This window comes from Aspergillus brunneoviolaceus (genome assembly GCF_003184695.1).
Source record: "Aspergillus brunneoviolaceus CBS 621.78 unplaced genomic scaffold BO95scaffold_74, whole genome shotgun sequence".
In the NCBI taxonomy this organism is placed as follows: domain Eukaryota; kingdom Fungi; phylum Ascomycota; class Eurotiomycetes; order Eurotiales; family Aspergillaceae; genus Aspergillus; species Aspergillus brunneoviolaceus.
The window spans coordinates 192,174-208,103 of record NW_020290804.1 but is presented as its reverse complement, the minus strand read 5'-3'; the positions used below and the strand labels follow the sequence as shown (position 1 = coordinate 208,103).

The 15,930-nt window shown below is 55.8% G+C and overlaps 8 protein-coding genes across 8 annotated transcripts; 3 read left to right on the top strand and 5 right to left on the bottom strand.

The window, feature by feature from the left end:
* Positions 1-482: 482 nt before the first annotated feature.
* On the top strand, positions 483-941 carry BO95DRAFT_467553 (uncharacterized protein; the record flags this gene model as incomplete). The annotated part of the gene is made up of 1 exon (XM_025589301.1): positions 483-941. One exon carries the CDS (start codon positions 483-485, stop codon positions 939-941), a length of 459 nt encoding a protein of 152 aa, XP_025438327.1.
* Positions 942-1,379: 438 nt separating this feature from the next.
* BO95DRAFT_517712 (ankyrin repeat domain-containing protein) lies at positions 1,380-3,757 on the top strand (the record flags this gene model as incomplete). Its single annotated transcript, XM_025591918.1, has 4 exons — positions 1,380-1,567; positions 1,647-1,993; positions 2,048-2,842; positions 3,030-3,757. The coding sequence occupies 4 exons, from the start codon at positions 1,380-1,382 to the stop codon at positions 3,755-3,757; spliced, it is 2,058 nt and encodes a 685-aa protein (XP_025438326.1).
* Positions 3,758-4,055: 298 nt separating this feature from the next.
* On the bottom strand, positions 4,056-4,820 carry BO95DRAFT_422068 (DUF1772 domain-containing protein; the record flags this gene model as incomplete). Its single annotated transcript, XM_025584585.1, has 2 exons — positions 4,649-4,820; positions 4,056-4,555 (listed from the first exon to the last, which is right to left on the bottom strand). The coding sequence occupies exons 1-2, from the start codon at positions 4,716-4,718 to the stop codon at positions 4,056-4,058; spliced, it is 570 nt and encodes a 189-aa protein (XP_025438325.1). The 5' UTR covers positions 4,719-4,820.
* An 809-nt stretch (positions 4,821-5,629) lies between these two features.
* BO95DRAFT_328756 (S-adenosyl-L-methionine-dependent methyltransferase) lies at positions 5,630-6,364 on the bottom strand (the record flags this gene model as incomplete). Its single annotated transcript, XM_025581886.1, has 3 exons — positions 5,630-6,024; positions 6,105-6,214; positions 6,282-6,364. Coding segments are annotated over 3 exons (588 nt in total), but the record flags the coding sequence as incomplete, so codon positions are not given.
* An 898-nt stretch (positions 6,365-7,262) lies between these two features.
* BO95DRAFT_257902 (uncharacterized protein) lies at positions 7,263-7,666 on the bottom strand. The gene has a single exon (XM_025581487.1). The coding sequence runs from the start codon at positions 7,537-7,539 to the stop codon at positions 7,327-7,329; it is 213 nt and encodes a 70-aa protein (XP_025438323.1). The 5' UTR covers positions 7,540-7,666; the 3' UTR covers positions 7,263-7,326.
* Positions 7,667-11,669, bottom strand: BO95DRAFT_372439 (putative inositol polyphosphate phosphatase; the record flags this gene model as incomplete). The annotated part of the gene is made up of 6 exons (XM_025583001.1): positions 7,667-7,742; positions 7,799-8,466; positions 8,514-8,773; positions 8,839-9,048; positions 9,100-11,560; positions 11,622-11,669. 6 exons carry the CDS (start codon positions 11,667-11,669, stop codon positions 7,667-7,669), a joined length of 3,723 nt encoding a protein of 1,240 aa, XP_025438322.1.
* Positions 11,670-12,434: 765 nt separating this feature from the next.
* BO95DRAFT_446663 (CHY zinc finger protein) lies at positions 12,435-13,816 on the top strand. Its single transcript, XM_025587440.1, has 6 exons — positions 12,435-12,619; positions 12,697-12,740; positions 12,821-12,894; positions 13,106-13,167; positions 13,252-13,353; positions 13,598-13,816. The coding sequence occupies exons 1-6, from the start codon at positions 12,615-12,617 to the stop codon at positions 13,677-13,679; spliced, it is 369 nt and encodes a 122-aa protein (XP_025438321.1). The 5' UTR covers positions 12,435-12,614; the 3' UTR covers positions 13,680-13,816.
* A 79-nt stretch (positions 13,817-13,895) lies between these two features.
* On the bottom strand, positions 13,896-15,331 carry pre6 (proteasome core particle subunit alpha 4). Its single transcript, XM_025587439.1, has 5 exons — positions 15,182-15,331; positions 15,076-15,082; positions 14,970-15,022; positions 14,442-14,829; positions 13,896-14,335 (listed from the first exon to the last, which is right to left on the bottom strand). The coding sequence occupies exons 1-5, from the start codon at positions 15,207-15,209 to the stop codon at positions 14,002-14,004; spliced, it is 810 nt and encodes a 269-aa protein (XP_025438320.1). The 5' UTR covers positions 15,210-15,331; the 3' UTR covers positions 13,896-14,001.
* Positions 15,332-15,930: the final 599 nt, after the last annotated feature.

Here is a 15,930-nt window from a genome sequence, read left to right as displayed (position 1 = left end):
GGGTTCGGCTGCGGTTGGGGTGCGCGAGGAGCTTTAGGGGGGGCATGCTTGCGGTGTCTCGGGGTTAGGGTTTGGGGTGGGGTGTCCAGTGGGTTGGTTTGGGGTTGGGGTTGGGGTTGGGTCATTGGTTACCAGGTGGTGGTTGGTGGTTTTATAGGATCGGGGTGGGGGTAGTTAGGGCTGGAGGGTTTCGACTACGAGATCGGGGTCCTTTGTATGGGTTATCTTTGTGGGAGTGGGTTGATTGTGGTGAGCTGGGGCTTCCCGGTTGACTTTGGGGACTCAATGAGACGGCGGAATTGAGGGTCTTTGTTGCGTTCGGGGGGTCTCGGCTGGGATGTGGTATATAAATCAGCTCGATGGTTGGCATTTGAGGGCGGGTGTCAACATCACCGTTTGATACGTGCAGAACAGTACATTTTTCAGCTGGAGAGATCGGACTTGTACATCGCAACCCGACTTAATCAAACAGCTGAAGCCCAATGGACCACCACGATTCAACCTTCCATGGCCTCCCCCGCCCCGCCCCCGGCGACACCGACCTCGGCGCGGTCGACATCCACGACATCGACAAGATCCTCCTCCTGCACGTGCTCTACAACAACGCCCGCCTGACCAGCCCCAGCTCCCGGCCCTTCGACTCCCACCTCGCCCGCCTGGTCATGGCCGCCCCCATCCTCACCACCGACCTCCCCGACGTCCGCTCCTGGCTGTCCATCTCTACCTTCTGCGGCCGCGTCCTCGGCGTCGCCTTCACCCGGACCACCGCCCAGGGCTGGATCTACGATCAGCTGAATGGGGCGGGCGCGTTCGAGCGCTCGGTGCGCCGCGCGAGGCAGTTGACGGGTGAGTCGGCTGGGGGGCTCGGGGCTGCGGTGCCAGATGGGGAGAGGGAGTTGGCGGGGACGCCGCCGCCGCCGTATAGTGAGAGGGAGAACTGAGATTTTTGGGCTCGGTGAGATAATTTGAATGGAAATTGCTCCTGATGGAGTTTTTGAATCGATGATATACAGGGCATTGTTGGAGTTGTAGTGTTTTTTCTTTTTTCCTTTTTTTTGGGTCATGCTCGTATGTTCTTTGGTTGATCGGTGTTATTTGCTTGCTTGCTTGCTTGCTTGCTTAGGGTTCTCGGGGAGACGGAGTCCGTTGGTCTGTTGTACGAGAGGGATTGATCCGGATTTCTGAATGTTTACTCTAGTTGAGCACTGGGAGTTTGTTCCTCACTCGCAGGTTTTCTATATTCTCTTTGCAGGTATGATTGCCATGCAGGGTATAGGATTGCTGATTGGGAGATTTCTCTTAGACGAGATATACAGTCGGTCTTGACTGGGACTCCGACTTAAGCGGGGCCCAAACTCCAGATTGACTGTTCCCGTGCGATGCGCAAACTTGCTGCCGGCAGGTCTTGGTGGCATCCCCGGGCGCTGAGCATACTGCTGGAGGCAGGCGCCGACACCGGGCTCTTGCACAAAGACAAAACGCCTTATCAAATAGAATTTGACGAAGAAGAGAACTGCGCCCGTTTCCTCAGCTTGTGGTATGATGAGGGGCTTGATGTCCTGCTCAGGTATGAAGCAGATGTTGAATGAAGGTCTGCCACTTCAGGCCGCTCTCCGCGCTAATCGGGACCTATCGGTCATTCAAAGACTACTAGACCACGGGGCGGACCCATCCGTTGGGAACCCACCGGCAATAGCTTGCGCGATACAAGCAGGGAGTGTCTCTGCGGTAAAGCTGCTTCTGAAGGCGGGTGTCGACCCGAATGTCGTGTATACATCGAAGCATGAACACCGGGGAGAGCGAACTGAAACCCCGCTCATAGAAGCATCGGGGAAGAGTGAAGAACTCATGGCTGTTCTGCTTGCTCATGGCGCGGATTCGCATCAGGCCCTGGAGAAAGGGACATCTGCACTGCACGAGATCTGTACCCGGCACGGACTCGTGACACCCATCATTGCCGCAGGCCACGACCTCGAAAGAAGAGCTGCCCAGGGTTAGACGCCGCTATTGCGAGCCTGCGAACAACGCGGGAAAAGCAAGAATGCAGGCCTCCATGAGGATGACCGTGAACACACCGCACTCGCGCTCATCCGGGCTGGGGCGAACATCCACGTCGCCGACAATCCCGGCTCCACGGCCCTGCACTATGCCGTGCTGAACAATTTGCGCGAGGTCGTCGAGGAGCTTCTTGCCAGAGGAGCCTCGACGGTCGCGCATAACACACATGGAGTAAGCCCGCTGCATGTAGCACTCGCCGAGTCCATCGATCGCTCAGTGGACGAGGATGCCATGCCTTCTCTGCGGTTCAAATGGAACCTGGAACGCCTCGGGGCGGCGGGAGCAAACGCAACGGAGCCCTTCCCGGACGGCAGAACCGCCCCGCACTTGATAGCCCCGGTCCTGATGCAATGCACCGCTAAGGACATAGAAGAACGCGCCATTTCCACGGGTTCTGATGAAAAGGACAAAGACCTGTACCCGGCGTGTTTGGCGCTGTATCAGCTGTTTCTTGACAAGGGCTGCAGTCGCGAAGCCCGCGACAATCAAGGCAACACGCCCATCTTTGCCTACGTCAACCAGCTGCGGGTGTACCATATGGATGAGTATACCGCGTCTCCGCCGGAGGAGTCTGAATTGCGGCGTATGTTCGCGGAGCATGATATCCATGCGGTGAACGGCAACGGGGATACCTTACTGCATGTAGTTGCGCGCCGCAAAGATGACCCGATTGATGTGCCGTACGACGACGAGGGGAATCTTTTCGCGTTGCTGGTGGAGCTGGGGCTGGATCCGACTCGAGAGAACAAGGACGGGGTGACGGCGTGGGATGTGGCCGCTGCTTGTGATAAATGGTCCATTTTAGATTCGACGAGGAATGAGTGATTCGCTTGCTCGTGCCTTCTCGGAAGGAGATTTGCTTTGCATTCTTCGATTCACCCTCGATAAGTGCTTGCTTGAGGGCCGGTGTCCATGCAAAGAGACTAAATCTGTACTCCAACATCACGAGCACAGAACCTAACGAGTAAAAGTCACACCACTCCCGCTGCGAGCCTCGTGCAGATTCTCGAGGTCCCCCTTTCTATATATCCCCACTCTCTCGCGGGTGTGTTCGCAGTGCGTTCTGAGACATAGTCGATACCGCGTCGCCACCCTCCATGATGTGTCTGTCTGTTACGGTTTGCCGGAAGACCGGTGGGATCTCCCGGTCGTCTCTTGTGTTGATCTTCTCGAAGGCCAATACAGTTCCGACCGGCTGATTGACGTGACGCAAGCTGGACGCCTGTTTCGACAGCACTGGCGGCGCCGGTTCGGCAGTAGTAGTCGCGAGATCGGATCCGCACTCCAGGAATGGACATATTGGCTGCGGCTCGACACGTGCCATGCGCGGCTGCGGTCGACCGTGGCGTTTCTGTGCTGGGACCCGCACGCCCGCATCGCCGAGCCGGGGGTGTACTGCTACGGGTGCACGAGGTACTGGGAGACATTCCGCGACAAGATCAAGCGCCACCCGAGAAAGCGGCCGAAGTACTCCTATGCCTGGAATGCGGCGTCCCCAGGTAGCAAGGGGGTGGATCGCGCGTTCCGGGTCCCGGATCTCCCACGGCACTTTTCGACGTGTCCGCACGTCGTGCGGAGGCTTAGGAGGGGGGAGGATCACGCCGCGTTGAGGTTTGGTGAATCGGTGGGGGGGATCTTTCGGGTGGACGCTGCTGGGGAGAGGGGTGCTGAACGGGCTGCGCAGGTGGGTAAGAAGTAGGGTTGGTTGGAGTTGCGGGTGTTGGATTTGTTGCTGATTGTTGCTTTCTACCTGGCGACGGTATTAGATGCGGGCAGCTGCTTGTGGGAACCTTGAAAGATACTGCTCTGATGTTTTTCTTTTTACTGCGAGGGATTGCCTAATGTAGAAGTAGAAGAAGAGTTGAAGCTTTTGTCTTTCCATTCTCGCAATCCAGAATTGAGTATCTTGCCGGAAATCCATGAATCAAGATTAAGCACTATCCCCAACACCATCTACACCATCTACACCATCATGTAACTAGTATCGTACAGTACAATCAAATCACCGCGGCCGCAAACCCGCACAGCCCGCCAACAAGCGGCAACAGACTCCGCACCGCATTCAGCACCGCCCACCGCTTCAGCAACCCGCTGGTCTTTTCCCCCTCCGCCTCCCCTTCCCCATCCTCCACCACCCGCAGAATCTGCCAATCCGTCCTCCGCATTACCACCGCCGTGTACGGCACCACCCCCACCGTCAACACCGCCGCCGCCGCATACCACCGCCCCGGACTGGCATAGCGACTACTACTGCTGCTACTGAGGAACTGCAGCAGCTGCGGCGGCTCGACGGCCCGCGCCACCGTCCAAGCGAGATAAACGAACGCGGCGGCCGTGCCCGCGGCGACCGGTGCGGTTTGGGCTGTGCTGGCGGTGGAGATTTGTTTCCAGATCTCCAGGGCTGTTGTCTGGTGGGTTGAGTCCGGGGCCGGGTCCAGGGCCGGGTCGCGTGCTAGCAAGGCGGGGATGGTGATTAGGCTCTGGGAGGCGATGGTGCCTTTGTTGGATTCGTTAGTCCATCGGCATGGGTTGGTTCATCGGGGTGGATGGGGGAAGAATGGATGGGTGGATGGGATTGGGATGAACGCACCGGATAGCCAGGCGGCGCCGGTGAAGCCGATGGCTTGGGCGGTGCGGTAGGCGAGGGGGCTGGTGGTCATTTTTGTTCGTCAGGGTGGTTAGAGGTGAGAGGGGAGGGGCTGTGGTTGGGAATTTGGTGTGGGATGGGGGATGTTTGGCAGTGGTTGGGTGGATGGGTGGACTGGGTTCTGTGCAGGAGGAGGGATGAATTGGGGGTTGCGCGTGGCTACGTCAGAAGAGAAGCTGTTTTATACGAGTACGGGGAGGTATGTTCGTAGGGCTGATGTAAAAGTCATAGGGCTGATGCGGGGGTGCAGTGGGGAGGCCCGCTTTCCCGGGACGATGACGGCATGACTTGACTTCCGGGGATTGCTCTTGTCGGAGACGGGAGTATACGGAAAGCACTGGTGAAACAACTGCCAATATACTCTAAGCATCCATAGCCCCGGTGCTTCCCTGTCCCTCAGTGGGAGTGGAACCGATGCAAGAGCTATCCGCAGGCCATAAGGCAAGGAGGTGCCATGAATTCGGAATAGTTCTAGCTGGACCTTGACTTGCCTTTCAAATACTCAGTATCATGAGCATATGCAGCATTAATCACCAATCAACATGACCAACTCCTCATCCTTGTCTCAGTCATTTCCCCAAGAGTATACTTCTTCGACCCTGGACACCCTCATCACCACCCGCCCATGCTCAAGCACCCGACACTCCCCCACGCTCAACATCGGCACCCGCGCAAACAGCGCCATCCACTGCTCCACCGTCCGGAACGCGGTCCCCCGGCACGCGATCAGATGCAACGCCAAACAATTCCCCTGCGGCGAGCCGAACCGCCCATCCCCGGGGTCGAAGAAGTCGTCCACCAGCAGGGTCGAGCGGGCGTCCATGGCCTCAGCCAGATGCGCCAGGATCTTCTGGCTCTCCCTGTACCAACCCAGTACCTTAGCACAATCCCATATCCCAAGAAGAAGATTACCAGGAAAACCCACCGATCAGGATGATCCATCAGGATATGGCTGAGCAGATACACCGCCGCCCCACGGACGGGCTGCTCACCGAAGAAATCATGCTTGGTCCAGCTCACCCGCTCACGGAGTCGGGGGTCGGGAGCGATGCTGGACGTGCTGCTCGGGGCTTTGTCCGCGTAGTCCTGCACGATGAAGCGCATGCGCGGGTATCTCTGCGCCAGACGCAGGGAGTGATGGCCGCGACCGCCGCCGACGTCGACGACCAGCGCATCTTCCGGGCAGAGGGCGCGGAGGTCGATGATCTCTTCGAGGGGCGTGGGCGCGTTCAGGCGGAAGTAGCCCTCCATTGCGGTGTCGAAGCGCTGGCCGCGCCGCGGGTCGGTTTGGTGGTAGTAGTCGTAGCAGGGGGTGTTTGCTGGGTTTTGTGGCAGGGTTAGTCGTTGCTTAGCCAGTCGCTTGAAAGGTTATGCAAGGTGTGGAGTTGGCGAAGCTTACTGTCAAAGGCCAGTTCGAAGGCGCTTCGGTGGCGCTCGTCTGGGATGTGGTACTTGTTCTGCGCGGCATACCGCGATAACCACGATGCGCAGCGCAGACCATCGTCCACCCTGTTCCATTCTGGTACATTAGAAACTCCCGGGCTAGTATACCACGAACCTCGACCAGGAGACTGACAGGTAATGAACCCAGTCCCGGATGTAGGGATCATGCAGAAGCTTGGTGCGCGGGTTGCGCTGGAAATGGCCGGGGACAGGCTCGTTCAGGAGACGGCTGGCGGCGCATTGTCTCAGGGCGCAGCCTGTAGATTCTGTTAGTGGGGAATGGTCAAGGACCGGTGTCAACTCACGAAACAGCGCAGGGGTGGCGTCGTCGCCAACGCCCTTGAGAAGGGTCGAAGCAGGCACCGGCTCGGCCGTCTCGCACAGCCGCGTGATGATGTCCGTCTCCAGCAGGATCGCCAGCGCGGCGGCCGTGTGCGACGACGCCGCCGTCTGCGACAGCCACACCTCCGGGGCCGTGGTGGACACGGCCAGTTCCTCGCACGCAGCGCTCAGGGCTGCCCGCGCGGTGATGGTATCCCCGCCCTCCTTCGCGGTGACTGCGTGTCGCTGGGCTAGCGCCATGATGCGGTTCGCAATGGACACGATGTTGTCGGCTTGGTGTTGCTGTGCTTGGCTGGCCATGGGGTTATTGTTGTTGGTGGTGGTTGCTGAAGCTGTTGTAGTTGTTGGCTGGGAGCTGTCTCCAGGAGCAGATGCTGTGGACTATTGTCGGAAGACTAAGATGCTAAGTCCTGGGGGTTTCTCCGACTCTGATATCCTCCGGAGTCTGATCGTCAATTACACCGTGGCTGAATTAGCTTTCTTTACCCATGGTATATCTTCCATGATTCAGGTCTGTCCTCAACCTAGTCCGATCTCCTGAGATGCTGCGAGCCCAGTTGCTCAGTTGAAGATCGGAGGCTTGATGAGTTGACTGTAAATGAAGTAATGCATTGCAGCAGCGATGATATCAGACTCAATGAGAGTATACAGAATTATCGCAGCGGAGTATATTGGACTAAGCTCCGCTCACATGAGCTATCAACTTAGGAACTCAAGACTGAAGAGCTCAGGCTGTGAGATTGACCTTCTAGTCAACGATGCAGTCGACAATAGAATAGACAAGTTGAATACTCCATAGCCCATCTTTGTCTATGTGTGGACCAACTCCTCTGCCCTCACAAAAGAAGAAAAAGATCAACAATAAATAAATAGTAATAGTATATACATCCCATCCACCCTTCTCTGTATCTTTCCTTGGCTAACACCCAACCATCCCTGGCACTCCCAATATTAATTAAGTATCCCTTCCACATCGACCATACCATAGCTCCATCTAAGAGACCCCCTCTTTCTCCTATCATGATAAATACATGTCTATCGTGAATCATTAGTCATATACACACTTCGGCGGTGTAACGCTATGCCTTGTTGTAGTGCTGCGCTGGGTCGCGGAGGGCAGGATCTGAAGTTAAACCTCCCCGATGAACTCAGATAACACCCCAAAGGAACCTAAGTCTAATTCCCGTTACCCATGATCAGAGACCGAGCTTGTTGTGGTTCGGTGCCCAGGACGGTGATGAGATATTCGATACTGTTGAAGCATGCGTTAGTCATGACACCACAAAATACGGGGTGGACCAATCCTACCTCGCCTCGGAGGCCAGTCGACGTTTCTCGCGAGAGAACTCCTGCTGGCAGACTTCCCAGACGGCCTCCCGCTCCGCCGGCAACACGGTCTTGATGCGGAATTTGAAAGCGGCGCTGACGGGCCGATGGTCGGACGCCCGCACCTCGTGACGACGGTACTCGAGCTGTCGAACCCGGCCGAGGCCGCGGTACAGAACCCGATCGCACCAGGCTGGGGCACGCTTCTTGTCACTTGAGTCGTACTCGTCTGTGCCGACGTCGTACTTGTACGTCGGGGCGAAGGTAATGGGGGACTCGTTGAAGGACCGAAGGCGGAAGCCAGGGTTCTTGCGCCGCGAAGCCAGCAGCTGGTCGCGCTCGAGGAGCTTCGTGAGGTTGTTGCTGCGGACCGCGTCGATGATCACATTACGTGGAATAGCGTCAATGCGGTAGTTCAGATCACCATTAAGAATGCAGATCTCATGGTCCATGATCATCGATCCGTCACCACCACTCACGTAGCGGTTTGCGCGTGCAGCGAGGCTAGGCTCGGCGGGAAGCGACTCTGCCTCGAGGATCGCCGCTATGTCGTTGTTACGGTGGGCTGTCTGCGTCTGGCCGGCTGCCAAATGGCAATTCACCAAGCAGATGGAGCTGTCGTCCAGCGTAAATCGGAAAAGAAGAGCACCCTACATCGTTAGTCATACTCCTAGATGCAGGTCCAGAAATGGCTTACCTTGTTGCCATGCAACCCTCCCATACCCCGCTTGATCTCAGATGCACTGATATCCGTGATTCTCTGCCGCTCCTTGTGTTTGACGAACACACACGTGAAGAGTCCGATCATGTTCGCACTATGCAACAGCACATACGATTCCTCCAGTGGCATGCAATCGTTGATGCACCGTGTCAGATGTTCCATCCACACCCGATACTGTCGACTCATGTGTTCCTTGTCCCCGCTGTCTTTCTTCTTGCTGCCCAGAAGAAGGCTCTCTGTAATTTAATCAGTACTGCCAAGACAACATATTGAAATCTAATCGAGGATGAAATGCACATACTAGCTGTGATCTTCTTGTTCTCCAGATCCACCAGCTCCTGGAAACCAAAGACGATAATCTCCGGGGGATTCTCAGGGTGAATGGCATCTTGGATGAACGATGACGTCCGCACACTGCCAGGTGTCGAAGCACCAGCATTCCAGGTGATAACTGCAGCATGGATCTCACGAAAGTTGCAAAACTCGACGTCTCTGGTTTGCATCCGGGTTTCTATACTCGGGTCAATGAAGGCCGTTAACAACTCCCCGAATCGCAACTTACCTAACCAATCATCCTCCAACATACCATCCCACAAACGAATGCAATTATCGTCACCCAGTGAAGTCACCTGGAGGCGGTTCATCGTCCACACACTGCTCGAATCCAACAAGAACCCGCTCACGGGGCTGTCGTGGGCACGCCAGTCCTTCTTAACTGTCCAGGGATTCGTGCTCGTATCGTAGACGTAGATCATGCCGGTTTTGTACGCTGCCCACAGATAGTCCCCTACTATCCCCAGGCAGTTGATCTTATAGACACTGACGTTCACGACGGCGAGACACGCGTAGTCTTTAGCAGAATAGACTGTCACCTTGCCATCCGAATGACCCAGATAGACAAGGCCGCCGTCTCGAGTAGTATATGCGCCAGACGTGACATCGCCAGTATGATGCGCGCCCAGCGGCCTGCTGAGTACTTTGAACGAAATATCATCCCGCGCATTGGGCCGGTACACATGTACCTCCTTACCCGCAGCCAGCCAGAGCTTATCGCCCACCACCATGGAGAAAGTATGTCCGCGGGCAACCCGATCGTAAGGGTTGTGGTAGCTGTATTGAAGGTTGGGAGTGCCGTTCTCATCCGGTGGCCAAACCAGTAGCCGGCCCTCATCATCAAGGGTCCACATCTCCTTCTTGTGACGAAGAATCTTGACGACTTCTTTCCTTGAAGGATACGAGCGCGATGCTACGATAGACCCGGTTGCAATGTCCACCTCATGTAACTCACCGGAATTCGTACCCAGCCATACGCGCTGGCCTTCATCTTCCAGTCCAACACCGGGCTTGAAGGCCAGCGACAAGCTTTTGACCGTTTCCCCATGACTGAGACTCATGAGTTGCTCGCCCGTTGTGAGATCCCACACTCGCGTGATATACCCGGTGGTGCACACGTGCTTTCCACACACATCCATGAGTCGTGTGTCATACCGTGTGTTGATTTCCATTGGGCCGGACTTGAGAAGTGGCGGGCGTCTGTTGGCAGTCGAAGCGTCCGGATAGTCATTACGCGCGACGGGAACGCTGTCCAGGTTCTGTTCATCCTCACTATGGACACGCACTGACTGCCGCTCCACCACAGGCCGGTCTGCAACAGGGCGCTCCACCACTGGTCTTTCCGGGACAGCCGGGGGTGGCCCCGGTCTGTTCTCTCGAGCGATAGACGGATGGCGTTGGACCGTTGTTGGAGTGGGGAGTTCGTCCCGACGCAATTGCCGCGATTCCCGGTTAGGCGTCGGAGGCGGCATGGAGAATGCCGGGCTGTCCAAGTACCGCGATTCCCGTTGTGGCGTCGGCGGTGGGATTGAATGCACCGAACTTTCTCGTTGAATGGACAATCGTGAGGGTGACGGACCACCTCTTCGCGCGATCGACGGCTGCCGTGGAGGCAGTCCCGGACGTTCTGAGAAACCGTCATGCATCGGTATCCGGTTCGCAGAAAGTGGCACGGCTGACAGAGGTTCTGCTGGAAGCGACGGTCTTGGAGGAATCTGCACTGATAATGGTCTAGTTTCGCGCGGAGGTTCCGGAACCGAGTGCCGTTGTGTGAATGAAGGCTCGCGGAACAGAGGAGGCTGGGGTGTAGAGGTTCGTTCTTCAAAGCGATAACGCGGGGGTTCTGCTGGCGGCTGCGAGGGTGACCGGCGAGAGGGGGAGCGCGCAAGCTGTATGCCGCTGGAAGTAGCCGGATTCTGCTTCGGGGAGTCTTTCTCAGGGCTACTTGGTGGGGTGCTGAATGGCGAGATGCGATCGTCCACGGGCGCACGCTCAGGCTGCGGAGTCGTGAGTGAGCCACCGCCACCATCGTGATGGGACAATGCAGCCGGTTTGACGGGAATCTTGGGCTTGTCCACCCGGTTCACCGGAGGTGGCAGGGATGCGCTCTTCCCATGGTGGTCCTGCGGGCTGTCGCGGCCACTGGTCATGGAGCCCGTAGGCCCCGGAGAGAGGCTCCCTACCTTTGGTTCTGTAGGAAAGCGCGACGTGACCGGGGTTGTCGGACGGCCTCCCTGCGGGATTGTAGGCAACGACTCCCTGGACGCGTTGAGAGGACTGCGGGGGAGCTGTACATGATCTTCATGCTCACCCAGCGGTCCGAATCCCCGTGGAGGAGATCGGGGAGAGTCAACTGTCAAGGTTGGAGGGAGCTGCGGCGACGAACGCAGGCTCAGAGACATCGGCCTATCCTGCCGCCGCCCAGGGGAGACCCCGGGGGTGCGTCCGGGTCGCGGGGGGATGCCATTGCCGTGCAAAGACCCGTGACTTCTGTTCAACTCGGGTGTGGAATCCCATGGCGTATGTGACCGAGACAGATCGAGGGAGGCTCGCGAAGACGAGCGGACGTCGTCGCCCGGTTCAAGTGTCCTTAGGAAGGAAGGGGTGTCGCGTGTACCATTCGTTGCGGCGGACGGAGCTCGGCGATGCGACAAGTTCTCGAAATGCGAAAGCAGAGAGGATACGGGTCTCTATTAAGATTTGGAGAGTTTAGCTTGGGTCCCCGCTGGAAACTCTGTATCTGGGACATACAATGTGGGCATTATCCGTGCCGTCCTTCTTCTGACTGTTTCCCTCCATGACAACCGATCCGACACAAAATCTGGGGGAGAGTATAGTTCATAGGCAGCCAATCGCGGTAGGCGATATAATGCTATCTGGAGGTGACCAGGCGAGGGCGCAGTAGAATTCGTAGACCGGTAATGGATAGGATAATAGAGGTGGCAGGGGAGGGCGATTGACTCTGTGACGATTGTGGCGGAGCTCCAGGCGGAAGGGAGTGGAGGAAGTGCGGAGGAACAGCAGGGGGGAAAGAGGAGGAGGGGGGGGATTCGAGGAAGGATGAGAACAAAACCCAGACGTGTGGTTGTGACTCGCCACAGACAATTCGGCGGAAAAGAGTATATGAGAGAGTGTGTATCTCGGAGGAAATTAAATTGATGGTGAAGGAATGGAGGGGAGGAGAGAAGCAGAGGAAGGAGGGAGAGTTCGAGAGAGTGGGGGGGAGGGGAGGGGAGAAGCACAACGGAAGACAACGACTCGAGGCAACCAAATAGAACGAATACCTCGGGTGGATCGACAAAGAAGAGGAAGGGAAAGGAGATGAGGACTCGACACTGCAAGACTAGGGTGTAGTCTCCAGTAGTGCACAGTGAACCACAAACAAGAGCTCGGGGTAGAGTAGAGTCGCGTCGAGTGAAGTTCGAAGAAGGAAGTACAGTAGTTGAAGTTGAGACGAATGCCTAGTCCATAGTAAGTAGAGGAAGAATGGCGGGCAGGCGGAATGACAGCCGGCGGTTTGGATCCGTCATTTATTGGCTTCTTTTTTTATTTTTAGCCTCCCTTCTCTGCCCCCTCCGCGTCTTCTACATTCGGCTTCATTATTCCGCCTCAGCTCCAGTTCCAACCGGCACGATCCAATATAGAAATAGAACAGTCCTTTACTTAGCATTTCAGCAACACCTCCACAACTCCAACTTCAAAGCCCAGACAGCCCTCACCGGGTCATCGACAATCAGAACAACCATGTGGTAAGGAAGCAGCCCGCAGGCCCGCAGCCCGCAGCCCGCAACCGCAAGTAATAACCTCATCTCTCGACCGACTATAGCAAACACGTCCTCAACGCTCAAGTGGCAATCCGATCCCCTTGCTGTAAGCCCCGATCATCTCGCTGCCTCACCCTCATTGCTTCATTCCGACTCTGAAACTAAGGAACCATGGGAAATCAACAGGCAAGAAATGGTTCGATTGCGCCGAATGCCACCAAGAGACCGAAAGACATCCCCTCCAGAAAGCCAGTGAGATGGTACATACAGCCCCTCCTCGCCTGGTGTTCACCTCTACACCGTTGACGATACATACACACACTACACCTTACACCCTACGTCCCCTCAATCCCTCGTACCCAAAACAAAGCACAAAGCACAAAGCACGCCCCAATCCCACACCACCACCACGAACACTCACTCCTCAACCCCCTACCCAACCAAACACTAACAACAACTGGGGGAAAACAGGTCTTCGCCTGCAAAAAATGCAAAAAATGCTTCCGCAAGGACACCGCCGAATTCGACGAGAGGTATGTCTGTCCTTTCATAAATCACCGGGTGTGGAAAAAAAAAAAAGAAAACACGTAACTCTAACGAATATCCTCGCAACCCAGTGACGAATACTGTCCCCACTGCGACAACCACTTCGTGATCGAGGCCGTGACGCCGACGCCGACGCTACACGTGGAAGGCGAGGATGCGCGGGTGGATTCGAGGTATGATTTTCCTTCTCTTATTCCGTGCTGTCACTTGTTCAGTCTTCCCTCCACCCTATAATCTCCCTTTCTTTTTTCCCCTTTCCTTCCTTTCCTTAGGAGGGCAGGTGGCTTTTTTTGGGCCCCACTCCAGTCGGAAATGAGATGGAGGGGAAAGGGGGGAAGGGGGATTGGTGGAAGACTGAAGCAACCCAAACAAAAAAAGCTTGATTGGATTTAAGCTAACGCATAATGCTTCACGTAGAATGCTCAAGGATGATCGGGTTCGTGGGCACCAGGAGAAATCTATCTTCAATTTCAAGGATATCTCGGATCGGTTGGGTTAGAAGTAGATTTCGCTTCTGCCTGTCTGGGCCCAAGGCAAAGCAGGGGTTTCTTTTTTTACGAAGATTTACGATTTCATGCTACATTTCTTTTCGTTCTTTTTTTGTTTATCTTAATTCGAATTGGTGTTGAGGGTGGGGTGTATACTTCTCTCGTCTTGTTTATACTTCCTTCCAACCTTATAGACTACACTACCGGAAGAAACAATCGACCTTTCATGACACAGTATTTCATTGGTTCGAACATAGCACAGCGCTGAGGGGATAAAGTAAAACCACTATTGTTATTGTCTTTCATTCTTCTCTCATCTAGATTTCTCCCAAATCAAGACGACTCGCCGGTCTCACCACCGCCAGGGCGAGTGAGGATCGCCGCCGTCGTAGTCCCGCCGCGGGCCGTCTTCTTCTTGGCGGCCTCCTCCTGCTTCTCCGTCTCTATGCTCTTGACGTACGCCTCGATCTGGTCGTCCGGCAGCATCTCGATCGCCTGGCCGGGCGCCATGATGGCGACCTCGATGTTCTTGGCGCCCGTCTGCACCACCTCCAGCAGGGACTTGATGGTGAGCTGGATGGTCTGTTCGCGGTCCATGTCATCCTGGTGGTTGCGTTCGAGGAACTCGCGGACGGTCTTGCTGGAGCGGCCGATGGCGTTGGCTTTCCTGTATCCATCAGGACATAATTAGCCAAGACCGTTTGACTTCCTTCTCATCCATGGCCGGTTCACCACGCAAACCAAGAAGAAAAGAGAAAGAAAGAAAAACATACCAGGCCGAATAGATTCCCGACGGCTCCGTCTGGTACAGCCGCGGCGTGCGGTCGTTGGGATCGAAGCCCACCACCAACGTACTGATGCCGAAGGGCCGCACACCTCCACTCTGCGTGTACCGCTGCTGCACCCCGGCGATGTACTTGGTGATGTATTCGATGGTGACGGGGTCCTCGACGGTCAAGCGGTGCGATTGGGCCTCCAGACGGGCCTTGTCGATCAGAATCCGGGCGTCGGCGTTCAGGCCGGCGAACGCCAGCACGGCGTGGTTATCGACCATAGCGATCTTCGATGGGGTGATCCGCGTGTCTTGGAGCTTGAGAGCCGACCGCTTCTCGCAGCCGAGCACAACCACGTCCTTGCCTTTTACGCCGACGGCGCAGGTACCTGTCCGGTTTGGGTAACATGCGTTAGTATGCTGTACGGAGTGAAAGACAGGGGCCCGTTGGGGGGGGGGGATGTCGGAAGGATGAGGTTGAGGTGTTGGCCGTAGGAAATGGCTGAGGGGAGGAGATGGAGGTACGTACCTCTCTTAACAGCTTCCATGGCATATTCCACCTGGAAGACGTGCCCGTCGGGGCTGATGACGATCGTTAAACACGGTTCTGGGAAGTAGTATCATAATCGCCATACCTGAATACTGTTATTAATTAGCAATCCATCTTCACTTGCTCCTAGTCCCCTCGGGTCGATGATGTAGGAGCTTCAGCTAAGCTAGGTTCGGTCGGATCTGGCTTACCTGAAAGAGCTCGATCGTAGCCAGACATGATGGGCAACAAGCACTGGAGGCAAGATTATCGGATATAATGGAGGAGAAGGAGAAAAACGAATCGTGAAAAGATGCAATTAGTGGTCTGGGGTCGTAAAGAGCTGGCTGAGGGTCTCCGGCCTGGGCGATGACAGATGGAGGTGGACGCGAGTCCCGCCGCTGCCTTCAGAGCTCCCAAGCGCTAGGCGCGCGGCTAGCCGGACTATGACGCTTACCTCCGTTGCCTGAGCCGGCATCAACACAGCAGCCCTCAATGTTCGTGACAACAATCTTTTATAAGTTTCATGACCTGGAATCATTCCTACTGACTCGCTAGACTGCAGGTCACTGTACTACAGGTCACCACAGATAATCGAACGATCGAGCAGACTTTTAAATCATCAATATGTAGAGAACAATAAAATGACAAGACAATTATGGACATTCAGAACATTCTGGTCGCACGTCACGACTCCCAATCGACCTTCGCTGGTTGAATGAAGATTTTGCTGGCTCAAAAGGAATACCCCAACCCCAACACCCCCAAGAGAGTCCGTTCCATTGTATCCCAACCCGTGTGATTCAATACCTGTGTTTCTCCAATGAACCCGCTTGTCGAAGAGCGCAGATGAATGCGGAAAACCAATAAGAAAGACAAAATCTAGAATGCAATGCCATGCTCGAGCACAATCCACATCCAGTCGGCCACCACCTCCGGCGAAGCCTACCTCGGAAGGTTT